Source organism: Haliotis asinina, chromosome 7, assembly GCF_037392515.1.
Source record: "Haliotis asinina isolate JCU_RB_2024 chromosome 7, JCU_Hal_asi_v2, whole genome shotgun sequence".
Classification (NCBI taxonomy): Eukaryota; Metazoa; Mollusca; class Gastropoda; order Lepetellida; family Haliotidae; genus Haliotis; species Haliotis asinina.
Window position 1 is genome coordinate 25,468,960 of NC_090286.1, and position 27,964 is coordinate 25,496,923.

The 27,964-nt window shown below is 37.4% G+C and overlaps 1 protein-coding gene across 2 annotated transcripts in view; it reads left to right on the forward strand.

Annotated features, from left to right (window-relative positions):
• Positions 1 to 16,902: 16,902 nt before the first annotated feature.
• LOC137290198 (GTP-binding protein Di-Ras2-like) overlaps positions 16,903 to 27,964 on the forward strand; it is a 68,697-nt gene continuing 57,635 nt past the window's right edge. The window contains exon 1 of one of the 2 annotated variants that reach the window (XM_067820916.1): positions 16,903 to 17,105. Coding sequence is in view for 1 of the 2 variants with exons in the window: in XM_067820915.1 (XP_067677016.1) it covers positions 17,040 to 17,105 (66 nt within the window). In the remaining variant the exon portion in view is untranslated. The remainder of the gene's footprint in view (positions 17,106 to 27,964) is intronic. The other variant, XM_067820915.1, reaches the window with a different exon arrangement.

The window sequence follows — 27,964 nt, forward strand, 5'->3', positions numbered from 1 at the left end:
GAGTGGTGGGTGGAACTGTAGCACAGGGTTGAATTCTGCATTGAATGGTGGGTGGAACTATAGCACAGGGCTGAGGTTTTTGACTGAGTTATAAAAATCATGTTTGAAGACAACATTCTGAATGGCTATTGATTTCTAGGCCTTGACTAAGAGAAATTCTGTTATAATTTAGCAATGAAAGTGAAGATACCTGTCATGTCACTTCTGAAATAGATACACAACACCTTGAATAATCAAGCACACAATGGATAAGGAAGCTACCTAACCTCCTGATCTAGGGTTCAGATAGCTACACAAGGCCAAAATTTTCATTTAATTGTGGTCTGCATAATGGTGATGGATATACTGTTCTCCTGTCAGTTAATTTGCAATCTGATGTACATAAACTGATTAGATTGATTTCCAGATTTCCAAAGAGTGGGTGTGTGTCACTAAGACAATGAAATCACAGAGCATATAGTGGAGGCAGCAGCAATATGAAGACAGCCATTCCCACACAGGTAATACAGGTGAGAGCCTGGGGCTGCACTATGATTGTTTACTTGCTCTGTGGCAATCCAGATATATCATAGACAAATGGTGAAAGACGTATACACTCAGAGGGTTAAGGGTGGTTTTCAGTAATATAATTAAATTCAATACAATGTCCAATTTCATTCAAGATAATCTGTAAATGAATGAAATAATACTTTACATGATAAATGGTTTTAACAGATTTCTTGATATTTCACAGGGACTCCTTTCTCGAAGCAGCCTTTACTAAAGCTAAACTACACTCCCATTCTCTAACACTGCACTCAAGTTACTGTTTTGCAGTCACCTTAGTGCTTTGTGAAAGAAGGCCTAGATAATTAAAACATAAATATACAAACATTTGCTTTTCCGAACATGAACACCTATCCCTCTTCAGCTTGGCTATGTAATGGCTAATACAAGTGATAACTTCTATTGCACAACCAGCGTGACTGGTCAAAAACACTTGCACAGGCAAGACAGTTGACTGCCTGAGGAAACACTGGAACATATAGTACAAATTGACCTGAAGGTGAACAGAGATATGAACTAATCAACATGGAACACTGTGGCACCTTAGACGGTTGCTGTGCTGAAGGTGAACAGAGATACTAACGTGTGAACACAGAACACTGTGGCACCTCACACAGTCCCCAGCTGACAGTGAACAGGTGATCAGAGATACAAACTTATGAACACAGAACACTGTGGCACCTCACACAGTCCCCAGCTGACAGTGAACAGGTGAACAGGGATACAAACTTATGAACACAGAACACTGTGGCACCTCACACAGTCCCCAGCTGACAGTGAACAGGTGATCAGGGATACAAACTTATGAACACAGAACACTGTGACACCATAGAAACTCATGGAGATCCACGTTAGGAATGATATGCTTGTCGTAACAGGTGACTAATGGGATCTGTTGCTCAGTCTTGCTGACTTGACTGACATATGTCATCATTTCCAAATTGCATAGATTCATGCTCATGCTGTTGATCATTGGGTTGGATGATCCGGACTACTTACACATAGGTACAATGTGAGAAGCCCATTTCTGGTGTCCCTGCTATGATATTGCTGGAATATTGCTAAAAGTGTTATGAAAAAAAAATAACCTGACTAATTCTCCTTTTATTTCTCTTAATTTGTTATGCCGGTTAGTTTTCGATATGTGGGAGACAGACTGTTTCAGCTTCAGTTCTCAAGCATTGTTTTATTTGAAAATGAAATGTCATGAAACATAACATCAGCAAATTGATGACAGAGAACAAATCATAAGTTTAGCGCAACTGAACAAGCATAAAGGTATACATCTAAACCATTCTTCACACTTTATTACATTTAAGTATACTAAATGTTTTTATGACTATTTTGTTTCCTTTTATTCATTGACTCAATTTCTTTTCCATTTTTTATTTCAATAATTTTCTGGAAAACAACTGAAATTTCAATAACTTCACTGGTTATTACCCAGTAATATTTCCAGTTATTATGTCAATTTTTATACCTCACAGTTTTACATGAGATATTGTTATAAGATCCCAGGCTTTTCATCCTAAAAACAAACAATTGGAGACCCACCTCCACCTTTGTCCCTGTGACATTTCATTAAGGAAATAGACATCATTTGAAGAATTTAGTCATTTGATATTGTTGGCTGCTTTCTCTCCATCAGATTTAATAAAGGCGTATGGGGGAGACCATTTATTGGCATTTTCAAATTATGTAAGTTGAGAGGGACTCTATGTTATGAAGGTATTAATACTGAAAATGTTTAATCAGTGCTTCAATCTAATCAGCAGCATAAACTATCATGTAACAAGGATAATAGATTGAATTATATCAGGATAGATACTTACCATGGTATTGTAGATTTATATCAAGTTACATGGACGTGATTATTTCTATAATATGTTGTATTACTCGAGTTCGATACTGTGACATTCTTGGCTTTCTTGATCCAGTAGTGTCTGTCTGGAGGCATTTCAAACCTTACAACAGAAGCACACACACAGACACACAACATACAAACCCAAGATACCCAGACAAACAACATACCTCACAACACCCACACAATACACACATACCATCTCAACACTCACACAACACACATATACATACAAACACACATACATCCACGGCTCTCACACAACATTCACACAACACGCACATACACACCATGCACATTCATCACAGCACAACACACACATACACCCACAATGCTCACACAACACACACATACACTCACAATGCTCACACAACACATAAATTCACCCACAATGCACATTCAACACACACATACGCCCACAATACTCACAACACACACATACACCCACAATACTCACACAACATGCACATACGCCCATAATACTCACAACACACACATACACCCACGATACTCACACAACACACACATACACCCACAATACTCACACAACACACACATACGCCCACAATGCTCACAACACACACATACACCCACAATGCTCACACAACACACACATACACCCACAATACTCACACAACACACATACATACACAATGCTCACATAACACACACATAGACTCACAATGCTCACACAACACATATACACTCACAATGCTCACACAACACACACATATATACACAATGCCCACACAACACACACAAACACTCACAATGCTCACACAACACATATACACTCACAATGCTCACACAACACATACATACACCCACTATACTCACACAACACACACATACACCCACAATGCTCACACAACACACATACATATACACAATGCCCACACAACACACACAAACACTCACAATGCTCACACAACACATATACACTCACAATGCTCACACAACACATACATACACCCACTATACTCACACAACACACACATACACCCCCAATGCTCACACAACACACATACATACACAATGCTCACATAACACACACATAGACTCACAATGCTCACACAACACATACATACATCCACTATACTCACACAACACACACATACACCCACAATGCTCACACAACACACATACACACACAATGCTCACATAACACACACATACACTCACACAACACATACATACACCCACAATGCTCAGACAAAGACACACATATATACACAATGCTCACACAACACATACATTCACCCACAATGCTCACACAACACACCAATACACCCACAATGCACACACAACACACATATATACACAATGCTCACACAACACACATACACTCACAATGCTCACACAACACATCAATTCACCCACAATGCTCACACAACACATACATACACCCACAATACTTACATAACACATACGTACACCCACAATGCACATTCAACACACACATACACCCTCAATACTCACACAACACTGCACATACACACACTGCACATTCAACAGCACAACATGCACATATACCCACAATGCTCACAACACACACATGCACCCACAATGCTCACATAACACACACATACACTCACAATGCACACACAACACACACATATATACACAATGCTCACACAACACACACACATACACCCACAGGGCTCACAACACACATATACACCCACAATGCACATTCAACACACACATACACCCACAATACTCATACAACACATGCACACACCCACAATGCTCACACAACACACACTCACACCCACAATACTCACACAACAATGCACATACACACTGCACATTCAACACAGCACAACATGCACACCCACCCACAATGCTCACACAACACACATACACTCACAATGCTCACACAACACACACATACACAACACAACACACACATACACCCACAATACTCACACAACACATACACACATCCACAATGCTCACACAACACACACATATATACACAATGCTCACACAACACACACATACACCCACAATGCTCACACAACACACATACACTCACAATGCTCAACAACACACACATGCACAACACAACATACACATACACCCACACCATTCCCTCAACACTCCCATACACCAACAAGACACCTCACATGATAACAACACACAACAAAAATAAAATCCTCCTTTTCTATCACCTCACCATATGTACCATTCAAACATTATATCTACATCAGATTGTTTTATTGGACTGGTATTTTATCAGTTCCATGTAGACTTGAGATAGCCTTATAGGTTCATGAGACATATATTGATTAGTTTCCATATATATATCACATCAGTTCTTGAAACATTGATCAGTTCTCAATATCTTATCAGTTTCGTGATAGATTTCTATCAGTTCTTGATTGACGATATAAAGGAAATGCTTTACAGGCTCAATTTTCTCTATTAAGCCCACACAACAGAATCAGAAAAAACTGCTATTGATTTCATGAACATGACATTTCTATCTGCTGCCCATGTCACACGAGACTCTAACGAGTGGTCGTCGCCCCCAGGGCCAGCATTGAAATGGTAAGGGTCACAGTGCATATGGGATACAGGAATTGTTCACAGGTACCAACATCCCCTGATCAGGTGGGCGAGCACATTAACGGCAACGGACATCGTCGATTTCACCTGTCGGTATGGTGACGACAATAGATAACAGTAATTATCGGCTGCCTTCAAAGGAAAGTGATGACGATTTTTATCATAAATAGGTCCCAGTGACGTACTTGCCCACATTAACACCAAGAATGACACCAACTCAGACAAAGCAAGTCTAATTTAGCCTTGACAGTTCCAATTTGCTCTTCCGACATTTATTTTGGTATACTGGGACAGGTCAGTGTTAATAGGTGCTGGTACTCTGTTAGAAAAATAAAGGCTGTTTTTAAAGTGACAAATACATGAAAAATAATAAATCTTCTCTGATTTCAAAGACATCATACAAAAATTGTAACAGATTTTGTAAGCATAATGTTTTAGAGTTATATATTCATATACCCAGAATATTGAATTTTTGTTGCTGATGCTGTTACAGTGAAATTTTATGCCACAAACCTGTACCAGTTCACGGAGATTTTATCAAAACTCTCTTTGAGATAAATAGTTAATCAATTTGGCTGGAAATATTTCAAAAAATTTAATGTGACTGAAACTGAACAAGATTAGTTCTTCTGAAATCTATTTATATTTTTGTCTACAGATAGTGTCACAATGAAATATTAAATGATAATCATATCATAAAACATGAAGTTTTTATTATGTATCTTTTACAGATAAATGTATGATAACATCAGCAAAGAAGTTCACAAATACATTCAGGTTTGGTCAATGACAATGACACTTAAAACATCCATGAACTTGAATGTTTAGGTTGAAATATAAACCTGTTCATATTTTCATCCAGTAAAACATTTCAGCAATATGTCAATATGGTGTAATTTTCAGAACTGTTACCAAAATGAACAAACTATTTGATCATTTGACTCTTCAAAACAGAATTCATAACAAGTAGTCTTAAAGAAGCTGTGATCTTCCCCTATAACCTTTTCTTCAAAACTGATGCCATTGTATGTGAATGTCTAAGAATGTCATGTGGCAAATCACAGACGATTATCGATCTCCGAAAAGTCCACTGATTATTTTGGCTACATTATGATCTCAAAAGACATCAAATTCTCCAAAAATATCTCGCAATAGTAAACAAGATGACATTTGGGGGTTATACAAAAAGAACATGATCAACGCAAAATGTATTTGGAGGTTCTTTCTGGACTAAGAGTCAATTAACGTATGGTTTGAGGTTCCTGCTTTATTGGAAACAGTTTTACCATACATCATCCATGGTGCCACAAGTCCATCTCTTCTGACCTTTTGATAGTAAAGATCTTCACAAATCAGTCTTGGATTAGCTAGAGAAGGACATCTGGGAGTTACTGCAGCTTTTGCAAATTCAAACACTCTATCTGGCTGATAGATCTATAGGTCAAAGTTGCTTAGCAATTTTTTTACGTTCACTTTGGATGTAAGTGTGCATCAAACAATATACTTGCGTATCTTTATTAAAGGTGTAGGGTCTTTCTCCACAACATAATCTTATTATTTAGGTTATCTTAGCTATGGCTGGGATGAGTAACCCGGATACCTGGGACAAATGGGTAATGAGTTGGACAAGGGTACCCATCTCAATACCAGGACCCGTTATGATCATGAGGCTAATAGATTAAACAATGTAACATGTTAATATTCTTTCATGATTAAAAGGTTGTATTGTCTTTGAAGATTTAGACATAATTTACAGTCAGTTCTTTTGAACATAAAACGTTAAGATATTGAAAATCTCAAATTTCAGCCTCCAGACTGAAGAACATATTGCCATTTCTTGCAAATTTGATGTCAAGAATTGCCATAACAGGCATCCAGGTAGGGTAAGGCATTAGGGGTTGGGGTACCTGGGTAGAAGATTTGTACCTGTCCCATCCCTTATTTTAACTACACTTTGATACAGCCTATCATAGTCTTGTTGAATGGATAGGATTTAATCCACGATTATTGAGTTTAAATAGCCAATTATATTTCCAGATCTTCTTAATTAATTTTTTATTTTTTATTGTTTTATTTATCAATGAAGTGTTTTTCTTTCGCAATGTTCAACATTTTCAATCATGACCATTATGAACCTAAGCTGAATAATTTAGAAAGCTGACATCCAATTGGCTTAAGACCCACATCCTTCATGTAGATTAGGAGATTAGCCAAATTGATCACATGCGCAATCACATCTGATTCTGTCCACAGATTATCACGCAAATGGAATCATACCTGGATAAAAGATCACATTTGAATGAGATTGTTCTAGTGCTGATCCTAACCTTGATAGGTATTGTGTCTAAAGACACATGATAGTGGCACCAATCAAGGATTGTTGGAGATGCTTGTCTATCTGTAACTAATGTGGTTGTACATCTCACTGGATGTTCAGATCACCTTTGGTTCAAACCAGGAAATTTGAATGTAATATTTGATTCAGGAGACAAACATCATGTGTTGGCCAATTTTGGGGTGTTATTGAGCACTGGAGCATAGTAGTTCACTTGGAACCGATGGCATTAGCCGGAGGTTTCAAATGAAATATTCCTGTGCTTCAAATACTGAGTAACATCCGGAAATTGACCAACACATGATGTTTATAGACACTGTAAACACAAAAGTAAACCAAAAGGCTCACATGGGTTTTACTGTCATCGGCTGGCCATTTCAGCTGGTTCCCGTGGCAGCATCTGGAACTGCTCATTTGTGATGTCATTTGGACTTTATGTCACAATATGATTTGAATGACATCACCACTGCTGACGACACAACATTAGAATTGTGAGCAATATTCATACATGTCAGTATGCAGCGAATAGCCTTGCAACTTCCAGAAATCGATTACCATTCGATCAGCAGCTCTTCAACCAGTCAGATTAAAGAACAAACACAGTGATATCTGGTTTACAATGATTCATCACTTACTATAGGCCGTCTCCGATTCAGTGGAAGGATACCCCTGAAGAGCTGGGCTAGAATTCGCTGTTGTCATCATCATCATCATCATCATCATCATCATCATCATCATTGTCGTCGTCGTCATCATTATCATCACCATCATCATCGTCGTCATCATCATCATCATAGGCGTCGTCATCCTCATCATCATCACTGACATCATCACTCATAAACAGAATGTGTTTTTGACATTGTTGACTGACCAATATATCAGGTCTCACTACAACAATGGTTGCTCTACCTTTAATTTTCCCACCAAAGAACAGCCCTTGAGCTCAGTCTCCCCCAATAGAGGTTTGATACCAAAGACTGTAACTTCCACTCCCACACTTTCTTGGCTGGTGGACAGATGACATTTACAGTTGGGCTATGTGTATCTAAATCCATCTGTGCCTTATAACATCACAAACAAGCATCAATACCTGGGAACTACTGCAGGAACAAATTAGCTGCTGTTATATTCGGGAAAGATGAAATTAAAAGCTTTCTTCAGCGCGGGATCCTTCCACTGAAGAAACCATCAAAGCTTAAATATACATAAAGCAGCTCAGGAACCTTTCTTCCATGTGCTTCTTCTGAATGCCAAATAAATTAAATCCAAACATTCCCTGTCAGTAAATATTTGCATCAGTTCATGACTTGGAGCATTTGGTTTCATGTAATAATTAACAGTAGTGATGATTATCGTAGTCCTGTATTTTCTGAGGAAGGATTAAAGTGGCAGCTTGGCTTGTTGGGAATGGGAGGGGGGAAAAGAGGATGGAAGAGGGGAGGGGGATATGGGGGTTCGTACACAACCAGTGTGGTGGTCTCCCATAGAATGGCCGGAGTGGTCTCTGACAAACATCTCATGGTCACAGGTCTCAAGTATGGGTGTCCAAAATGTCATGGTCATCTTCATACAAATATGTCAGCACTGATGTTTCAAGAAGACAGGATCCTAGTCACCTTATTGCCAGCATTACTGGAGTGTGTGAGTTTAGTTTTATGACACTTTTAGCAATATTCCAGCAATATCACGACGGGGCACATCAGAAATGGGTTGCACACATTGTATCCATGTCAGGAATTGAACCCGTGTCTTTGGCATGACAAGGGAACACTTTAGCCACTAGCCCACTGCCCCTGTTGGAAGTCAGTGTTCACTGTACAAATCCATGATGAAAAAATGTTATTTTGTGATTAAATTATTTCTCACAAAGTTTATATCTGCCTTTTTTATCGGATTTTTTATGGGTAGTCAAATGATCAAAGACACTCCATTTTCAGGGTACACCAAGTTGTATCCCTCTTGAAACCATATAATTCATTAAAGACATAAATAGAATACTTTGGACTTTGCATGGATCTGATCAGTTCCTTTGCCTGTCCAAACCAAACATGTGCTCATGATTTCTCTGAAGGGGTACCAGAAAATGTGTAGGATCTAAACAGATTGTGATTCTATTGCTCAACCATATCAGACTAAAACTCCCACATCTTGATGTCATTAAATAGCCCACAGGATAAGGTGATCACGTTGGGACCCCCACTACAGTTCACAAGGATATTTCACATTCAGTAGGTTGGATGTTTAAAATATAAACAGCTGAAGCTACTCCCAGCAGAATTCCAAATACTGCTTTCTACAGCATACAGTCAATCACACATGTCCAGCTAAGGTTGCGGAACCTTTCCAAATATATATTCCACACAAATCACCACCACCCTCCACAACAACACTGTAAACATAACGCTCCAACTAACGCTTATGTCTTCTCAATACAAGTTCGGTGCAGCTGCACTCAGCCTCCATGACGTAAATGGAAGTGCCATGTTACCAGTCAATCCTTGTCTGGAGATTTTACTTCTACAAGCATGGTTTACACCATTGTTGTGAAAAGCAACTTGTGCATGTGAATTTCACTGGTATGTTTTTTTTTTGTTTTTTTTTATTTTGTTGACTGTTGCAAGAAACAGAACACTCAGTGCGTTTCAGACTTTATAGGCTTTATTCGCAACTACTACTACTGCTGGTGCTACTACTACAATGACAGCTACTAATATTGATATCACCAGTGCTACAAGAGACCATATAATAGATGGTCTCTGCCGTGACTACTACTACTAATACTACCACTAATACTACCATTGCTGCTGCTGCCGCTGCTGCTGCTGCTGCTACTACTACTACAATGACAGCTACTTATACTGATATTACCAGTGCTACGAGAGACCATATACTGTAAATCATTCATTTGTTGTGAGCATGATATTTTTGCAAAAATTGCGAATGACTTGAGCTCGCAAAAACATCATGCCACAATTTGCTGGTAGAATGCAATGAATAATCAGCAAACAACCTGTCCTGCCTTCGCTTTATCATTCACCAGTTCATATAATTAACGATAGATCTAGACAATAAACATATTAAGCAATGACTACTGCTGCTGCTGCTGCTGCTGCTACTACTACTACTACTGGGGCGATGTGGTAGCTTAGCTGGAATAATGGTAAAATTGGCACAATATCTTTCACTTCCTACCAAATCATAATGACCTGCAACTCGTTTCACAAATCACTAAGGTGATTGCCACTAAGGTAACCTTAGTGCAATGTCGAAGAAGGGGAGTTAAGGTTAACCTGAGAAAAGGTTGAATCGTGAAAGGTGCACCTGGACACTGTTGTACAAGCAATCTTAGTACCAAGGTCACAGTAACTCCCATGCGTTAAGGCAGTCTTAGCGCTAAGTTTGGTTGTAAAACAGTTTCTGTACTTAGTAAATCATCCCACAACCCAACAAGTGGTTGTACAACATGTATTCATCACCTATAATTTGTGGAAGATGCATTTCACATTAATTCATTTATCAAATACCTTGACAGCATGCCTTGCACTTTGCTCTCCAGAGTGGTGCCTCTTAGCTGTACCAGGAAGCTGTGCAACTGAATTATGGCACTAGGTACATGTGGTTTCATGGCTGGTAAACATGCAACCAATAAAAATACAAATGTATTTACTCTCCAAACAAATCAAGCTGATATTCTGTGATAAACCTCAATGCTGTTCAAAACCACAACAACCCAAACTCATGATTAACTGGATCAGTTTTAACATGAATTATAGTTGTCAGGAAAATATAATAATTTGTTTCTATTCAACTTAAAAACGAATTGATAAACACAAAATGATAATGCTTCATATATGTGGGAAGCAAAATAAGGAAAAAGAAGTCCTCTAAAAACGTTCTCCTTGAACAGTGAATCTGCAATATATTCTCCCCAGCAGCCATATATCCTGATTGACTGACGAAGCCATGGAGCAGTTTATGCCCATAGCTTGCTAGTAAATCAGAAAATGCAGGCAGAAGTGTGTTTTTTATGTTTCTTGGTAAACATCGCAGTCATAACGTCTAACTTCTTACTCAATATCTAAATGTGTTATATCTTGGCTCGATAAAACCAATCAATACTGCTCATCAGAAGTGTCACAACCAATCGTCATTACCCAAACTTGAGAGGCAATCAGGTACATCATATGAAACGTTAAATTTTGATTATAGCTGTTGCAATTTCCACCAGAATAATGGGTGATGGTCTCGACACAGTGACAGCCACCAGATATCTGGGCCTTCTGTTTTCAACGACCTGCTGAAGCTTACAACACGTTTCAGATCAATATCGGCACTGGGACATTGCAGTCTGCCTTTATAATTACCTCTGTATCTACCACACAGCCTCATTATAGCAACTCCCATAAGGCTGGGTGATCAGAGCAATACTCCTATACCTACCATGCAACCTCGTTACAACAACATCTCTTAAAGATTTGGTGATAGAAGCAATACTGCTTTGTAGATCATGCAACCTCATTATAACAAATGCTCTTAGAGATATATGCTGGTAGCAATATGCCTTAGATGAGCAATCTGCCTTGATATAATATATAATCTCAGAGACTTTGTGATTATGGCTACGCTCAACTATAGTGATATCTCTGGTAATTGTAATAGCCTCTGCTTAAGGATTGTGGAACTGATCACAAATGCGTCCAAATCAACCTTCCTCATTATAAAAACATCTCATAAAGGGATGTCCAGCTGATTTCTGTATTTCATTAGATGCTACAGTTTGTCGGCATGTAACAACATCTATGAAGATTTGGAAATGCTCTCATGAGATCTCCCTAAAACAATACCAGCCTCATTATACCAGCATCCTTGATAGGTGTACTATTGGACTGATCATGATTCCTCTGCTGGCATCTGACTCTATATAACAACAAAGGTTCTGTGGTGCATTGATTGTCAGTGCTCTTGTTGGACTCCTGTCTTAGTATTACATTTTCTCTTAAGGGCAAATGTGAATACCTCTATATAACAGTATTGTGTAATAGGTTTAATATTGCAATAAACTTGACTTCTCTTGCGATACCTGTACTTCAATATAAAAGTATTGCTGAAACTCTCAATATTGCACTGATCATGATTCCCCTTGATATAATTGTACCTCAATATAACAATTTTGCTTAAACACTCAATATTGCACTGACTATGACTCCCCTTGATATACTTGGACCTTAGTATAACAATATAGCTTAATCTCTCAATGTTGCACTGAACATGACTCCCCTTGCTTGACTTATACTTCAGCATAACAGAGTTGCTTAAATGACTCAATATTGCACTGATCATGACTTCCCTTCCCACACTTGAACCTCAATATCACAACATTGCTTAAAAGTCTCAATATTTCACTGATCATGACTCCCCTTGCTATACTTGTATCTCAATATAACGGTATTGCTTAAACGGCTCAGTTGTGCACTGATCATGATTCACTTTCAGTGGGCAAAATAGTTTCCAAATTTGCTAGCCAGTCGGGCTTTCTAGGTCTGAAAGTTACTCACCAACAAAATAATTCACTTGCTTTAAATTTGAAAATAGATAAAGGGCTTCATCATGAAATTGCTAATGTAATAGATATCTTTATCATGCCAGATTTTCATAAGTATATTACACTTAACAAGTTCGAGAAAGTGATATTTTTACTATATGCACCCATGAATAATCACTAACCAGTCAGGCCAGTGATTATGTAGATTTACTGGCCTGACTGGATTTTGACTAGTCACAGGCTAGCAGGCCAGTGCCTTATTTCACACAGTGCTCCCATTCTACTCTTATACAAGCTTCTCGTAATGTAGACAGTTGCACTGGTTGACGTTGTACTCAGCCTCCAGCTTCAGTATATATACTATTAAAAACAATGTAGGGAATACTGGATATACAAGGCTGATCAAATGGAAATGATGAATCCAAGGAGGAAACAGATGATAAACTGAAACTAAGGGAAAATGTGACAATTTATCCTATTCCTTTGGAAATGTTTAATGTTTATGGATATATATCACTGTTTCTCATATGCACTGGCACTGGCTAGTTGTATGCTCACAAAATGGAATATCCCCTACTTTTTTGAATTGGTACAGAAAGTTAACTCGAAGGCTCCTTGTTTTACTGATCATTATTTCCCCTGCCAGCCTTCTGTCTTCCCACAACAGGTTCTCGTAAAGACTTAGTGTTCACCTTATCTTGATCCCCCTTGCCAATGTTCTGCCTTCCTACAACAGGTTCTCATAAAGACTTAGTGTTCACCTTATCTTGATCCCCCTTGCCAATGTTCTGTCTTTGTACAACAGGTTCTCATAAAGACTTAGTGTTCACCTAATCATGATTTCCCTTGCCAATGTTCTGTCTTTGTACAACAGGTTCTCATAAAGACTTAGTGTACAACTAATCATGATCCCCCTTGTCAATGTTCTGTCTTCCCACAACAGGTTCTCATAAAGACTTTGTGTACAACTAATCATGATCCCCCTTGCCAATGTTCTGTCTTCCCACAACAGGTTCTCGTAAAGACTTTGTGTACAACTAATCATGATCCCCCTTGTCAATGTTCTGTCTTCCTACAACAGGTTCTCGTAAAGACTTAGTGTTCAGTTAATCATGATTCCCCTTGCCAATGTTCTGTCTTTGTACAACAGGTTCTCATAAAGACTTAGTGTACAACTAATCATGATCCCCCTTGTCAATGTTCTGTCTTCCCACAACAGGTTCTCATAAAGACTTTGTGTACAACTAATCATGATCCCCCTTGCCAATGTTCTGTCTTCCCACAACAGGTTCTCGTAAAGACTTTGTGTACAACTAATCATGATCCCCCTTGTCAATGTTCTGTCTTCCTACAACAGGTTCTCGTAAAGACTTAGTGTTCAGTTAATCATGATTCCCCTTGCCAATGTTCTGTCTTTGTACAACAGGTTCTCATAAAGACTTAGTGTTCACCTAATCATGATTCCCCTTGCCAATGTTCTGTCTTTGTACAACAGGTTCTCATAAAGACTTAGTGTTCACCTAATCATGATCCCCCTTGCCAATGTTCTGTCTTCCTACAACAGGTTCTCGTAAAGACTTAGTGTTCAGCTAATCATGATCCCCCTTGCCAATGTTCTGTCTTTGTACAACAGGTTGTTGTAAAGCCGTAGTGTTTAATTAATCACCACTCCCCTTGCCAGCCTTCTGACTTCCTACACAAGGTTACACAACAGGTTCACACAAAAGTTTTGTGTTCGACTAATCATGACTTCCCTTGCCAACCTTCTGCCTTCGTACAAGTTCTCATAAAGACTTATTGTTCAACTAATCACAACTCCCTTTGCCAGCTTACTGCCTCTGTATTACGTCCACAAATGGTAACAGTCCCAATAAGTTATCAGATAACCTTAAGCAAGGGACAATCTATCTATATATATATATAATTCCCTTTCTATTGATATTCCATAATAAGAAGATTTCTAAGGATTGTCTGCAGATTGACTTTGCACTCAGTCAGCATTCAGTAGTGTGTATGAGTACATCTAGGCCAATATGAAGTTAAGAATTCTCCACTAAAAGTCAAGCTGTTAATGATCCTCAATCAAGTACAGAACAGGGAATTCATTAACATTTAACAACATCTCACATGGAGATCACAGCAAAGCTGAACAGAAAATATGCCACAATGTTCTTCTGCTAATGTAACAAGAAAAGCTTTGTAACCTCAAGCTTTGATGTCATACCATCATATCGCTGTGTGCACTGATGCCACTATTAGTCAAAATACAGTTGGATGACAGAAATCAATAGCGTATACTTATAATGTACATATGTATATTTTTACCCACTTGCAAATTTTAAAGCACTCTGACAAGAGTATCTCAGATCACAGATAAATGTTTTCGCATGTTTGTTTAAAACATTTTAAAAGTTTAAATTCATTTACATATAAAGCTCTATAGGATATTGCAGCTTGTTAAATCATGGTGTTTATTTGGAGAATTCTGTCTATTGATTTAAACTGCTCACAGCAATACACCGGCTATGTGGATGTGGACAAGCCTGGACCAGACAAACCAGTGATTAATCTCATGAGCATCAATCTACACCACTGGGATACCAAAAAGAAAGGCATGGCAGGGATAGGTCCATTGTACTTACCTGAACAGAATGGGAATATGGTACATGTGAATGAATAAATAACAATTGTGCCTGGACACAGTATAAAATCAAACACAGTTGTGTTGATGTGTTGTACTTACGGTTGTGTCAAGGTGTATCCTTGGTCCTTACATATTACTTATTTAGTCATCATTCTGTAGTGAACATTGGATAACTCAAAACCCAGGGTGTACTTCAGTTTCGACACTACAGTGATTAACTGTATATCAGACCCATGAAGATCTGGGCTAGAACTGATCTTCAGCAACCTGTGCTTGTCGTAAGAGAAAACTAATTGGATTGGGTGGTTAGGCTGGTTGACTTGGTTTACACATATCATCATATACCAGTTGTGTAGATAAATGCTCATGGTGTTGACCACCAGTTTGCCAGGTCCAGGCATGATTATTTTTTTTGTCAAATTTTTTTGTTTTCTGAATGGCCATAAAAATTGTTACACACACAAATAAAAGTGACACACTGATGCCCAAGAAACATTTCACTTTTTTTATTTAGCCTTTTATATGTTTTTATTATCCTATGTGTCATTTGTAAATAATCAGTGCAAAATATTGAGAGGCAATTACAAAATGAAAAGAAACCCCCATCTATTAGTTTCAGATATTTGCTGATGGTCTGGGGCACCTCCCAAACCTGACTTAAGTACCAGTTTTAGTAAAATTAATACCACAGTACTCATGGAACAAATTTAATTTCAGTACGATACCTACGGAAAATTCCATATGAATAAAATAAAGTATTCTGATTTATTATTTTAATACAATTTTACAAATGCCCCAACTCACGAACATAAAGTTTTGCCTAGAAATCTCACATCCACTTTCATATGTGAAATTGTGAAATAATGCAGTCACAAGGTATTCCTATGGCTACTATATTCTTATGTTTAGTCAATAAACATGTTAGATAACATCCATGCTTTTTGTTTCTCAAACCATGTGTAAGAAACTCACTGTGGTAATCATTAGCAAGTCCTCACGATGTCATGCAAGCATGTCTAATTGCATAGCAGAATATTGATGTCTAACTAAATAGTAGACCTGTCAACATCACGGGTCGTCGTTTGGTAGCTGACACAATCACCAATGCATTATGTATGGTATTGACCACTCATTATCTCAACCATCGTCAGATCAACGACATGTCCAAGCTAGTGAGCTCACATCTCCCAACAAAGAAAAGGACATAGAATTAGTGACCATTCATTTCCTGGGGTGTCTACACTCTCTCGACATATAGCTCAACTGTGTGTTGTCTGTTGCCCAAACTGGGTTCCACAAAAAGTGTTGATTCGGGGATTCCCAGATAGTAATTATTCACCACACAATACCAATAATATTGGGGAATGGAATCCTTGGGATCAATACTCGATACAACAGTGTATCTCTCCACCAAGGTCGCTGTCAGGATGGCAGACGACATGCATGCCACGATCTGACTCCACCAAAGATTATTACACAGGAGAAAAACAAGAGAATTTGGGAAAAGACTCGTGGGTAGACGCTGGAGCAGAGGACCAAGATGGCTGCTTCTGGGAGAGCTATTCGATCAAATTCAAAGAGCACAGGAATGAATGTTGATGTTGAGGTAAGGCGTAGCCTATGTGGCTTTAGCTCCAGGAGCTAGCCCAAATCAGATCAATTGAACTGGTAGTGGGGGTATTTACTAACTTGGCACGTGCAAGCCCACTGGTGTAGGTACTGAGCAGGGATATCAGTGATCTTGTATTCTGTTGACCCGTCTGCTCTAAACCCAAGATGGTATCCCTTGACACAATGCTCTAATGTAAAATTACACGTCTGCTCTCAGATCTGTCAATGATTCAATAAATATTTTATGACAATATGTGATTATTATCAAACTGACTTTGTATGAAGGAATGCAAGACATGTGAAACAATTTCGACTATATTTGCAAGTAATGAGGGTTTAAGGTAACCTTGACCAAATCGCCTATGTCAGCAAGACTAATAACTATCTAATTTGTTCCAAACTTCCAGTCTGATTTGATGCCATTACTTTCATCAATATCAGCCTTCATAATATCCTATCCAACACAGATGATATTTCATTGATTATTGTTATAATAACAGTGTTGTCATTAATTTTGAAAGTCAGTGTTTACTTTTTCAACACCATACACAGTTCAACTGATTTGGTTGTATTGTTTTGTACAATTAGTGCAATTTAGAAATCTTCCATTATATCTGGAAATATCAGATAATCACAATCATATTAGTTAACAAATTACTCTATGTAAACACAGGAGGCTGTGCAAGGAAACCATATCAAATCTAATCAATTTATCATCAGTAAATTTACAATACTGCCTGCAATTAATCAAATTAACAGAATTCCTTCACTGAGACTATTTAAATCCAGCAAACGTCCATGACTATATGGTCATGGTCAGAATATCTTATCATTAATTTCAGAATATAAAAAATTTTACACTATTAACTTTCCATTCTGAAAATATCACATTGTCTATTTATTTCATGTGCTTCCTTTCAAGCTGATTCCCACTCTCCCTAAGTGTATGTATACACACATACAACCTTCAGTTTATCTAAATCAGCACATTGCTTATAGACAGCACCCGGGACACAAAAATACATTCTAAAAACATTGACTTACTAACATGTCCCAAATTGATTTTCTCCTTACAATCCAGCTGTAAAACACTCTTTGTGGGTACCTACCCCATCAATACCACAACAATGATAGATGACAGCAAGCAATATGTTCCATATCTGTGCAACTATGGAATTGCCATTAAACGTGCCGGTTCATCAATAAAACATACAGCATTGACTGCAGACTCAGTCTTGGTGAGAGAGCGATGTTAAACAGTCGTGAGATGGTGTTTAAAACATCTCAATAGGCCCCACTTGTTTCATGTCAGCCAACACTATGTGTCTTGGGATGTTGACAGATTACAGCACACGATCATCTATTCTTGTTTGCGTGTGTACATCATGAGTTAGACTAATGCTTAGTTTCTGAATATATATAATTTTCATAGCAACAAAAAAACAAACAATATAAACTGAAAAGAAGCCCCAGGTAAACTTGAGATTCAGAACCTGACAAAATCTAGACTTGGTTCTTGTTGCATGTGAGCATGTAATGATTCAAAGATGAACTGATTTCAAGAATACAGAAATGATACTTCTGTGTTTTAGTAGTCTTTACCTTGACATGAAAATCAACTGTGCACCAGACTGTTTTAGTTTTTTGGTCCTCATCCATGGTCTCATCGACAGAATATTTGTGCAATGACAGGAACAACTGGGCTTAATTCCTGGGTGCATCACAACAAAAGACATGGTATTTATTGTTACCTTGCCTGGTGCTCCACGTTTGGGAATAAAACAAGGACTGGTTAGCTCATGGTCAGTATACTCTGACACTGTATACATAGACCTTACATCCAAGAAGATACGGGTTAGAATTAATATTCAGTTACACAAGACTGTCGTAAGACCTGTGAAGATCTGGGTTAGAAATGGTCTTCAGTCACCCATGCTTGTCGTAACCCCTGTGAAGATCCAGATTAGAATTGGTCTTCAGGCTAGCTATACTCAAAACGTTCGTAGCTCTACAAACTTCTTAAGCCCATTCTTAGCACATTGGCTACGATCAAAGTTAAAAATTCTCAGGGCTACGAACATTTCGAGAATAAGGGCCCAGCTTACCATAACAGGTAACTAACAGAACCAAGTGTCAGACTCACTTGACACATGTCACTGTGTCCCAGTTTTGCAGATCGATGCTTGCGCTGTTGATCACTGGATTGACTCATTATTAACAAACTAAAAACAGAGGTATGGTGGCAAATGGGTGCAGATTTTTTTTCTTAGATTAGGCCAGACCAAATTTTATTTCTTGTTTTACAGATCTGCTACCTATAATATATTTTTTCAAGAATAAGAACAAAATTAACTTACCATAAATTTACAAAATATCTTGGTCATGTACAACAACTTCCAAATGCAACTAAAAACATCAAGTTAAAAACTCTCTTGAGGGTGTACGTATGAACACGCAAAACTTAATACAAGTATAGACTTTCAAACACATTTTTTGACACATACATTATGTGATACTGGTTAATACAAAAAGTTTCAAAAATCTTTATTTCGGGAATAATTAACATCTAAACATATAAGCAGATTCTTTGACAGATTTCTGTAAAGGTTCCGGTCAAAGAAGTACAAAATGGATGAATCTTGGACTCATTGTTCGCATACACATTGGTCTCTACAAATATTGTGCAGAGTCTGTTAGGTATTTCGAAACACATGAAAATCCTTGTAGATCAGTGTGCAGATGAAGTCTTTAAGGATGTGTTTCAAAACTTCTAACATATTTGGTAATGGTATTCTAAATAGTTCACTAAGAATTTATAAAAGTTGGTGGGAGAAGAACTGGAACATCCCCTTTCTTCACTCATACAAGCTTTAATCTGGTATTTTAACAGGATAGTACAGTAATGATGGTAAACATCAGGAACAGATAATTAGCAACTATTTCAATCCCACATTTATTGCAACTGACCCTTTTACAGCATACTCCTATTACAAATTGACCAAACATTTCTTCAAGAAACAATTTTATGATGTCACTATGCAAAGAATTCCATCTTTCACAGTTATCTATAAAATTTTATTGATATTACATTTTCTCGTCCTGGAGACGAAAACTGAAATTTGATTCTCATGAAAGAGAAAATATTTTTTCAACTTACAAATGATGATTATTTCATATCATAATGTTTCATGCAAATGACTTTTGCCTGACTGATATGTGTCCATCCAAGATCTTGTGCCAGCTATTAGATAAATCATAGGAGATTTAATGTCTTTGTAAAACAGCAGGTTGATTGTTTATGTCAGCAGAGATTGATGATCAAAGAATGCTAAGTATTGACACCCACAAAAATGTTCCACAAGACTTACCATCAATATTTGTCTGGTCATATTGACATTGTGAAGCCTGAAACAAGTGAACATCTCACTGGAAAAACAATTTCAACACTTTAGATCAAAGTTCAGGTAAACAGAGCAGTTTATTAATCTTAAATTAAAATACACATACATTGGTTGATTTATAGAGAAAGTAATATCTTTTAAAATTGTTTTAATGGATTCATTATGCTAATTTTGCTACAAATATATTTTAATGTTACTAAACGGTGTACTACTGTTAAATATTGTCTGATCACAGGATTGTCTGGTCCAGAAACGATTATTTGCAGACTAAACTGAAGTGACTCACTCACTGACATATTTCAGTCAGTGATAATTGATCAGGCACAACCTGGAAGACTCTCAGACTAATCTAGTTACTGAAATGAAAATATCTGGCAGAAAAAGGTATATTCAATAAATCATCTTAATGAAATAGAGTCCAAAGACCCTTCATTTTGTCTATTCTCCCTTTAAATATATAGATATATCAAATTTGTACACACCCTGAGTCATAAAATGCCTTCTTGGGTTGCAAGAATGTTTGTCTCAGGGTTTGTATAACTGACTCCACACCCTCCCTCAAAGTTAAAACAGGAAATATCTATGAATTTTGAATGACAGGACAACAGGAAAATATAAAATTAATATCCATAAATAATCTTTTTATCTTTTCATCCTCACTATGTCATTGTACTGCTTTTAAATTGCTAATATTTGCAATGAGAATGACAAATATATTTTTTTCCTGATTCTTCAAAGAAATATGACTGTGGATCCATGCAACAAGAAATATAATTGGTCTGGCCTTTTATAAAACATAAAACATTGTCGTTACTTACTGAAGTATAAATGTCATTAAAAGTCTTTAACTCACATGAATGAATTTTGTCTTGGCTTCCCTAATTTTGTTAAACTTAATTAGATTGTAAATAGATGTATTTTGCCCATAATTTTTGTATCCTAAGTATTGTGGTTTCTTTTCCCTTGTCTGCTGTCTGGAGCCGACATGAGGAAGAAGTCATTTAACTGAAATCTTGTGTGACAGGGAAACATTGTCTGTTTGACATTAGGGTGGTCAGAAATATAACCTATAAGATTGGTATACACCATAAAATCTGAGTTGGCAGACGACGTGGGTTTGGAAAAACTTGTTATGAGCCAAATAAACTTCTTATGGTTGCAAAATGGTCTAGAACTCAGAGGTAGTGCGTGGCTTGTGTATAGAGCTCCAGGCCTCCTTTCACAAAGCACTAAGGTGATCGTAATTCACAAAGCACTAAGGTGATTGTAATTCACAAAAGGTAACCTTAGTGTCATTTTAAAGAATGGGAGTTACGGTTAACCTTAGTAAAGGCTGCTTCGTGAAGATCACAAATCAGTTCAATTTGCCAGTAGGCAATACTGAGAACAGAGAGTCCTTGTATGAGTGACTGTGTTTGGCAGCTCTACTCCTGAGAGTTTCTTAGATTTCAGTCCAGGGCCCATAACGAAGCACATGACTGTGATACATATGGTCTCATCTTAGGCTAATGGGTTTGTCCAAGTTCCTTATTTTCATCCATCAGAAATTAGGTACAGTGGAAGCTGTCTAAACCGGCACTCATCGTGACTGAAGAAATATTCCAGTTTAGACATGCCAGATTGTAGAGCTGATGATATATGTACACGTCACAGACGGGACTGAGATTATATGCTGGTGTTGACAACTTGCCGGACTGGACAGATGCTGGTTTCGTCAGCTTCCACTATACCAGGTTGTATACATCATATGACTATAAAAACCTTCTAAGTCCTCAAAGCTAGCCTTGGTTATCTGGGACTAAAACGTCCATCATGTTGAATGTGCTTGCACGTGCAGGGTGGAGTTCAGCGCTATAGAAGAGGCCTGGTTATTACTTCAACACTCGGATTGTAAGTTTGAAATCTGATTCCAAGTCCATGTCTTGATTTGTCATCATGACACATGTGCTCAAGAGTGTCATCAAGGATTATTAACATTAGTGACCAGCTTCACTTCAAACTTTACACAGTGAATCCCATTCTGGCATCCCCAATTTGATATTGCTGTAATATTGCTAAAAGTGGCATAAAGTAACACTTAATCACTCGCTCACTCACACAGACCTTCTCCACCTGATCCAGGCCTCTGCTGCCATGCTGGAATATCATTCAAAGTGGCTTTAAACCCAACTCACTCACTCTTTACTTTGGAAGTGCTATGCTTTATTAAGCTCGTACTTACCTATTCAAAATGAGATCATTTCCATTCTCAAAAGTGGAAGAATATTTCCTTGTCAGCTTCACTTTACATCTAAATGGCAATGAAATATTCTGAAACTAACCTGGTAAAAACAAAGAGGAATAGATCTGTATAAAGAATCCACCAAGGATATACTTTAGTGTGACCTTGGCTGTTATTGTGCCAAAATTGCTGATTGTGGCTGTAGAAATCGATTCCTTCTTTTAATGTGCTTGATCATATCCTGACAAAATGATGATGGGGCATTAATCATCATCAAGACAAGAAGAAATATTTGTATATAAGTAGGGAAAATTGAAGCCAAATTGTTGATTCACTGGCAGCCATTAGTTGGTTTATATTGATGCTATTGATGACAATTTACAGTACATTACTTCATCCAATAGAGATATGAAAGTTCAAATTATCTTGAATACTCCAAAAATATCTCAACTGTGTTTGAGTAACATAGCATTATTTGGGGCATGGTGCCTCTGATATCAAAGCCACTGCAACCTCCTGTACAGAGTTGTGTCCCTTGTTGCACCAGACACCTATGACTGTGGAAGTAGACTGTAGCATAGTGGTTCTAAAACAGACAATCCAGAGGTTTAGGGCCAGCATATTCAGTATGCTTCAAGATCATATCCGGATTTGTGCTTGTGGAATAATAAAAATCATAAAAACTCTCTTATATAACCATAATTCTTTTCAAAGTGGCTTCAAAACAATCTCACTTGCTCATTCAATCACAAGGACAACAGGGTGGCCGGTGGCCTAGTGGTGAAGCTGTTCACTCTGATACCAAAGACCCAGCTTCGATTCCCCACAATGTGTGAAGCCCATTTCTGGCATCCACCACCATGAGATTGTTGGAATAAAAGATTCACAAAATTAAACTCACTCACTCACTCATTCACCCACTGACACCCTCTCAATATTCGTCCTTGTAATCACGAAATATAATCCTTACTCCAGGTTTTGCATCATGTGAATCAAGTCGCCATAGAAGCAATAATTCATGATGCAGTATTGCATCCTAGATAATTGGACCAGCATTGAGAATGCAATCAAACCTATGCAATCCCACGGAATCTGATGGAATACAAACCAGCAGAATAACATTGATAGGGACACAGCCGGCATATTGCCCAGACTCATGGTAATTAGGCAACGTCCCTGAGACCTATTTCATTGCCATGCTCACATATTCAAATCCCAAATGACTGTATGTGATGGAATTTTATACAATTTCATTATTGGTTCTCAGCAAATGATTCAGTGGTTTTCTAATCATGCTTTCCATGAAACTGTTTATTGTTATTGCAACATCATAGGGACAGAATATATTGACAAATAAACAGAATTTTTTCATACCACTGTCCTTTCAATGCACAGAAATAAAAAATGCATTTTTTTCTCTAGAATTGCACTGTAAAATTTAAGAACAAACAACTGACTAGCTATTGAGTCCTGGCAATCATAACTGAGACTTACCTGAAGACAAACTGTGGTTGCAAATAATTAAAAATAATAGAAGTTTTGAGAGGTAACAGGAAGCACTGCATTATTTCAAAAGAAGTCCACACATAGAAACACCCATAAACCATTTGAAAGAAATAATAATGATTTGTAATCAATTTAGTTTCCTCATCTAAATAGTTCAAAATACTTGCTAAACTTTAAAAAAACCCAAATCATTTATTTTAAAAAATCACCAAGAAAGTTAATATCACAGAATAAATATTGATATAAAGCAGCTTTGATATAATTTCTACTTGATATTTACAACTAAGAAAATAAATATTTAAATTTATTTGATGAGAAAAACTACCTTTCTTATCTGATTTCACCCAACTTGTACATCAATCTTACTTTCCTAACAATATCAGCAACAAGCCCATAATGCTAGTTTCAGTACAACTAATCAACAGCGAAACATGATGAGACCCTAATGATTGGCTGATATTGACCTACATGAAGAGACCAATCTCACACAGTGTCAGACACACATTTAAAGATGGCCGCCCAAAGACTGCAATCGAGGAGTACATCTTGATAAATGAAGAAAGCTTGTGAGATGAAGCTTCTAGTCACTGATCCATCCTTCCTGACTGGTTTATGGATTAACACAGGAAATAAAATTGATAAAACGTTTCCTATGCACTGGGAAGTCCTAATCTCATGCTCCTGATGAACACGTCTGTCTCTCCTCGTACCAGAAGTGCAGGTCTTCTAATTTGTTATAATTCAATATGAGAAATGAGCCTGAACAGGATTGAGCTATCTGCTAATTCTGAGTCTCAGATGTCTAACCACAATGTATTAGTGATGTATAAATCATGATATTTTAATTAATATGTGGAACATTTTGTCTAAGCAATACAAAGGATTTTAAGGTTTAATCATTAACGGGATTCTGATCTTGAGTAATTCCAGTCAGAGTGGGTGTTACTTTTGTCATTATTTTTGCCTATGGGTACCCAAATAACCCATAATTCTTGAATGGTTGATGAGTGACTGACCCATAAGCACAATAGATAGTACAAGGGCATATCCTTATATTGATTAACTAAGATGAAATACAGCTTCGTCTTTGATTTAATTGGGAAATAAAGTCATATGTCTGAAGTCATCTCTCTGACATCTTAATGTTTCAGTAATTTTACAAAATATGTCCATCTCGTGCATTATGACAACAATTCCAAACATTTTGAAGTTCACCTCTATCTCCCAATGGTGAAAAATGTTCGACTCAAAAAGAAAATAGAGGTCACTGTACATATTTATATTTTTGGCATACTTAACAGTATAATAAATCAATTTGTACATTTCTACTGACTTTGGAACTTCATAAAAATATTTAGTCAATCTTTTACTTTAGTGAATTTTAAAAATGACTGCAATATCAAGGCCTATACAATTCATATCTGGCAAATAGACGTCTACAATGAAAAGGCACATGAAAATTACTTTGTATTGCTTGTATTATTACAAAGACATTCCCAACGATAATGTACATGAAGTGGAAGATTCTATTCAATGCTAAAACAAAGGGAAAATAATTACAACCAAAACTTTTGATACGAATAAAATCACACAATGACAATCACTCACTTACTCACTTACTCCTAACACCAGAAATATCATCTATCATGACAGTTATATTAAATGGTCATATAACTTTGGTCTGCCAGCATAGCGAATGTGACAACTACTTTTGTAATGTCTGCATTCCTCTAAAAAATAATATAGTAATGCATTGATGAGCATTATCATTCAACCTATTATCGGTTAACCCTTAGTGTTTTGTTGCTTTTATACAATCACTTTATTACAGGATATGGGTGTATTCCATATGCGTAAGTAAACACACATACACGTTGCAAGGTAACATCGATTAATCAGTCAACATATTATTCATTACTCCTTTGATCAATGTTTTTTTAACTCAGCTAATATCCCATCCTCTCATCCACATGCATGTTACACAGTGTGAAATACATTTGCACATCAGATCTGAATCTAAAGTTTATTGAGTGAGTGAGTGAGTATGGTTTTACGCCACTTTCAGCAACATTCAATCAATATCATGGCAGGGGCCACCAGCAATGGGCTTCAAACATTGTACCCACATGGGGAATCAAATGCAGGTCTTCAGCATAATGAACGGACACTTTAACAAATGCCGCCAAAAAGTTAAGTAAATGCCCCAGACTAGAAATGCCAAAGGGGAACATTTGTCACATACTCTGAGGAGTGTTACCACAAATTATGCCCAAATTAATTAACTGACCATCAAGTCAGTGATGACAGATTAACAAATGTAGGTTTACACCATCAAATATGGATTACAGCCAGAGGGTAGTTCATCTATGCATCAGAAATCCAAAAATGCTTGCACTGCTGTAGAATCAGACTACAACCATCAGCCATATTCCCAAATATCAGTCGGCCCATGGCGACCACATTAGAATTGGTCTGCAGCAACCCATGCTTGTTGTAAGAGGTGACTAACAGGATCAGTCAGTCAAGCTGGCTGACATGTCATAATATCCTAGTTGGGTAGAGTGATGCTCATGCAATTGATCACTGTATTGTATGGATAAAATGTCTCCAATGTCAGCTATTGAGACCTAGGTGGCAATATTTGATGCACAAGTTGAAACCATAGATCAGTTCCCCTTTAAATAATTCTTGTATGTTCACCCAAAATTATGAGATGGAATGTTCTCATTCGAACCTCAAGGCATCTCAACTTAGTAGTGAGCAGACAAAGAAACATGACGGACGTACATGACTTGGACAAACATGCTGTTACTACCCACTGACCTTAGCAGAATCTCTCAAAGCAGTATGTGCAAATCTCCGAGTCCCTTTCAAGAAGGCATATAGAAGATGGGCACTCTGGCGTAAAACAGCTCCCCAACCAGCTACCAAATATGCTTGTGCAAGGAGGCCACAAAACAGATTGGGTTTTGAGGCTCAGTAGTATAGCACAGTGCTTTCTTAATAAAAAAAATCATATGTGTGGAGGGGGGTGCACATTATATGGGCCATAATGAATTTTGATATCTTTGTCCTTATGCACAATCATTACCATGAACATGTAACACCGGAGGGGCGGTGAGGTAGCCTAGTTAAAGTTTCTTGCTTGTCATGCTGAAGACCTGGGTTTGATTCCTCACATGGGTACAATGTGTGAAGCTCATTTCTGGTGTCCCCCGTTGTAAAATTGAGGAAATATTGCAAAAAGGAGCATAAAATCCAGCTCACCCAGTCACTTGTAACACTAGAAATATGTCAGTAAATACATTATCAATAATGCAGATTATGCACATAATTACAGAGATTTAAAAAGATCATTGCATGTCTGCCATTATGGTTTTAATCATTTTTATTGATTCAATTAAAATTTTAATTCAATCTTACTTACACTTAATTCAGCAAAATTGATACTGAAGTTATCAGCAAAGCACGAAATGATTGCCCGTGTCATTGTTCCTTCAGTGCATAGATTGTGGTTCCAAAATTAATCACCAGTTTGTCTGGACCAGACACCATTATTCCCTGTCTGACCTATAGCTTGAAAATTGCTGACTGCAGCATGAAACAATAATTATAGTTATATATTCTTCACAGATTCAGATTGTGTCATACTGAAATTACTATAGCAACCAGACATTGTTTTACCTGGGAGTCCAGACATGTGTGTTTCATTACTGCACATAATGA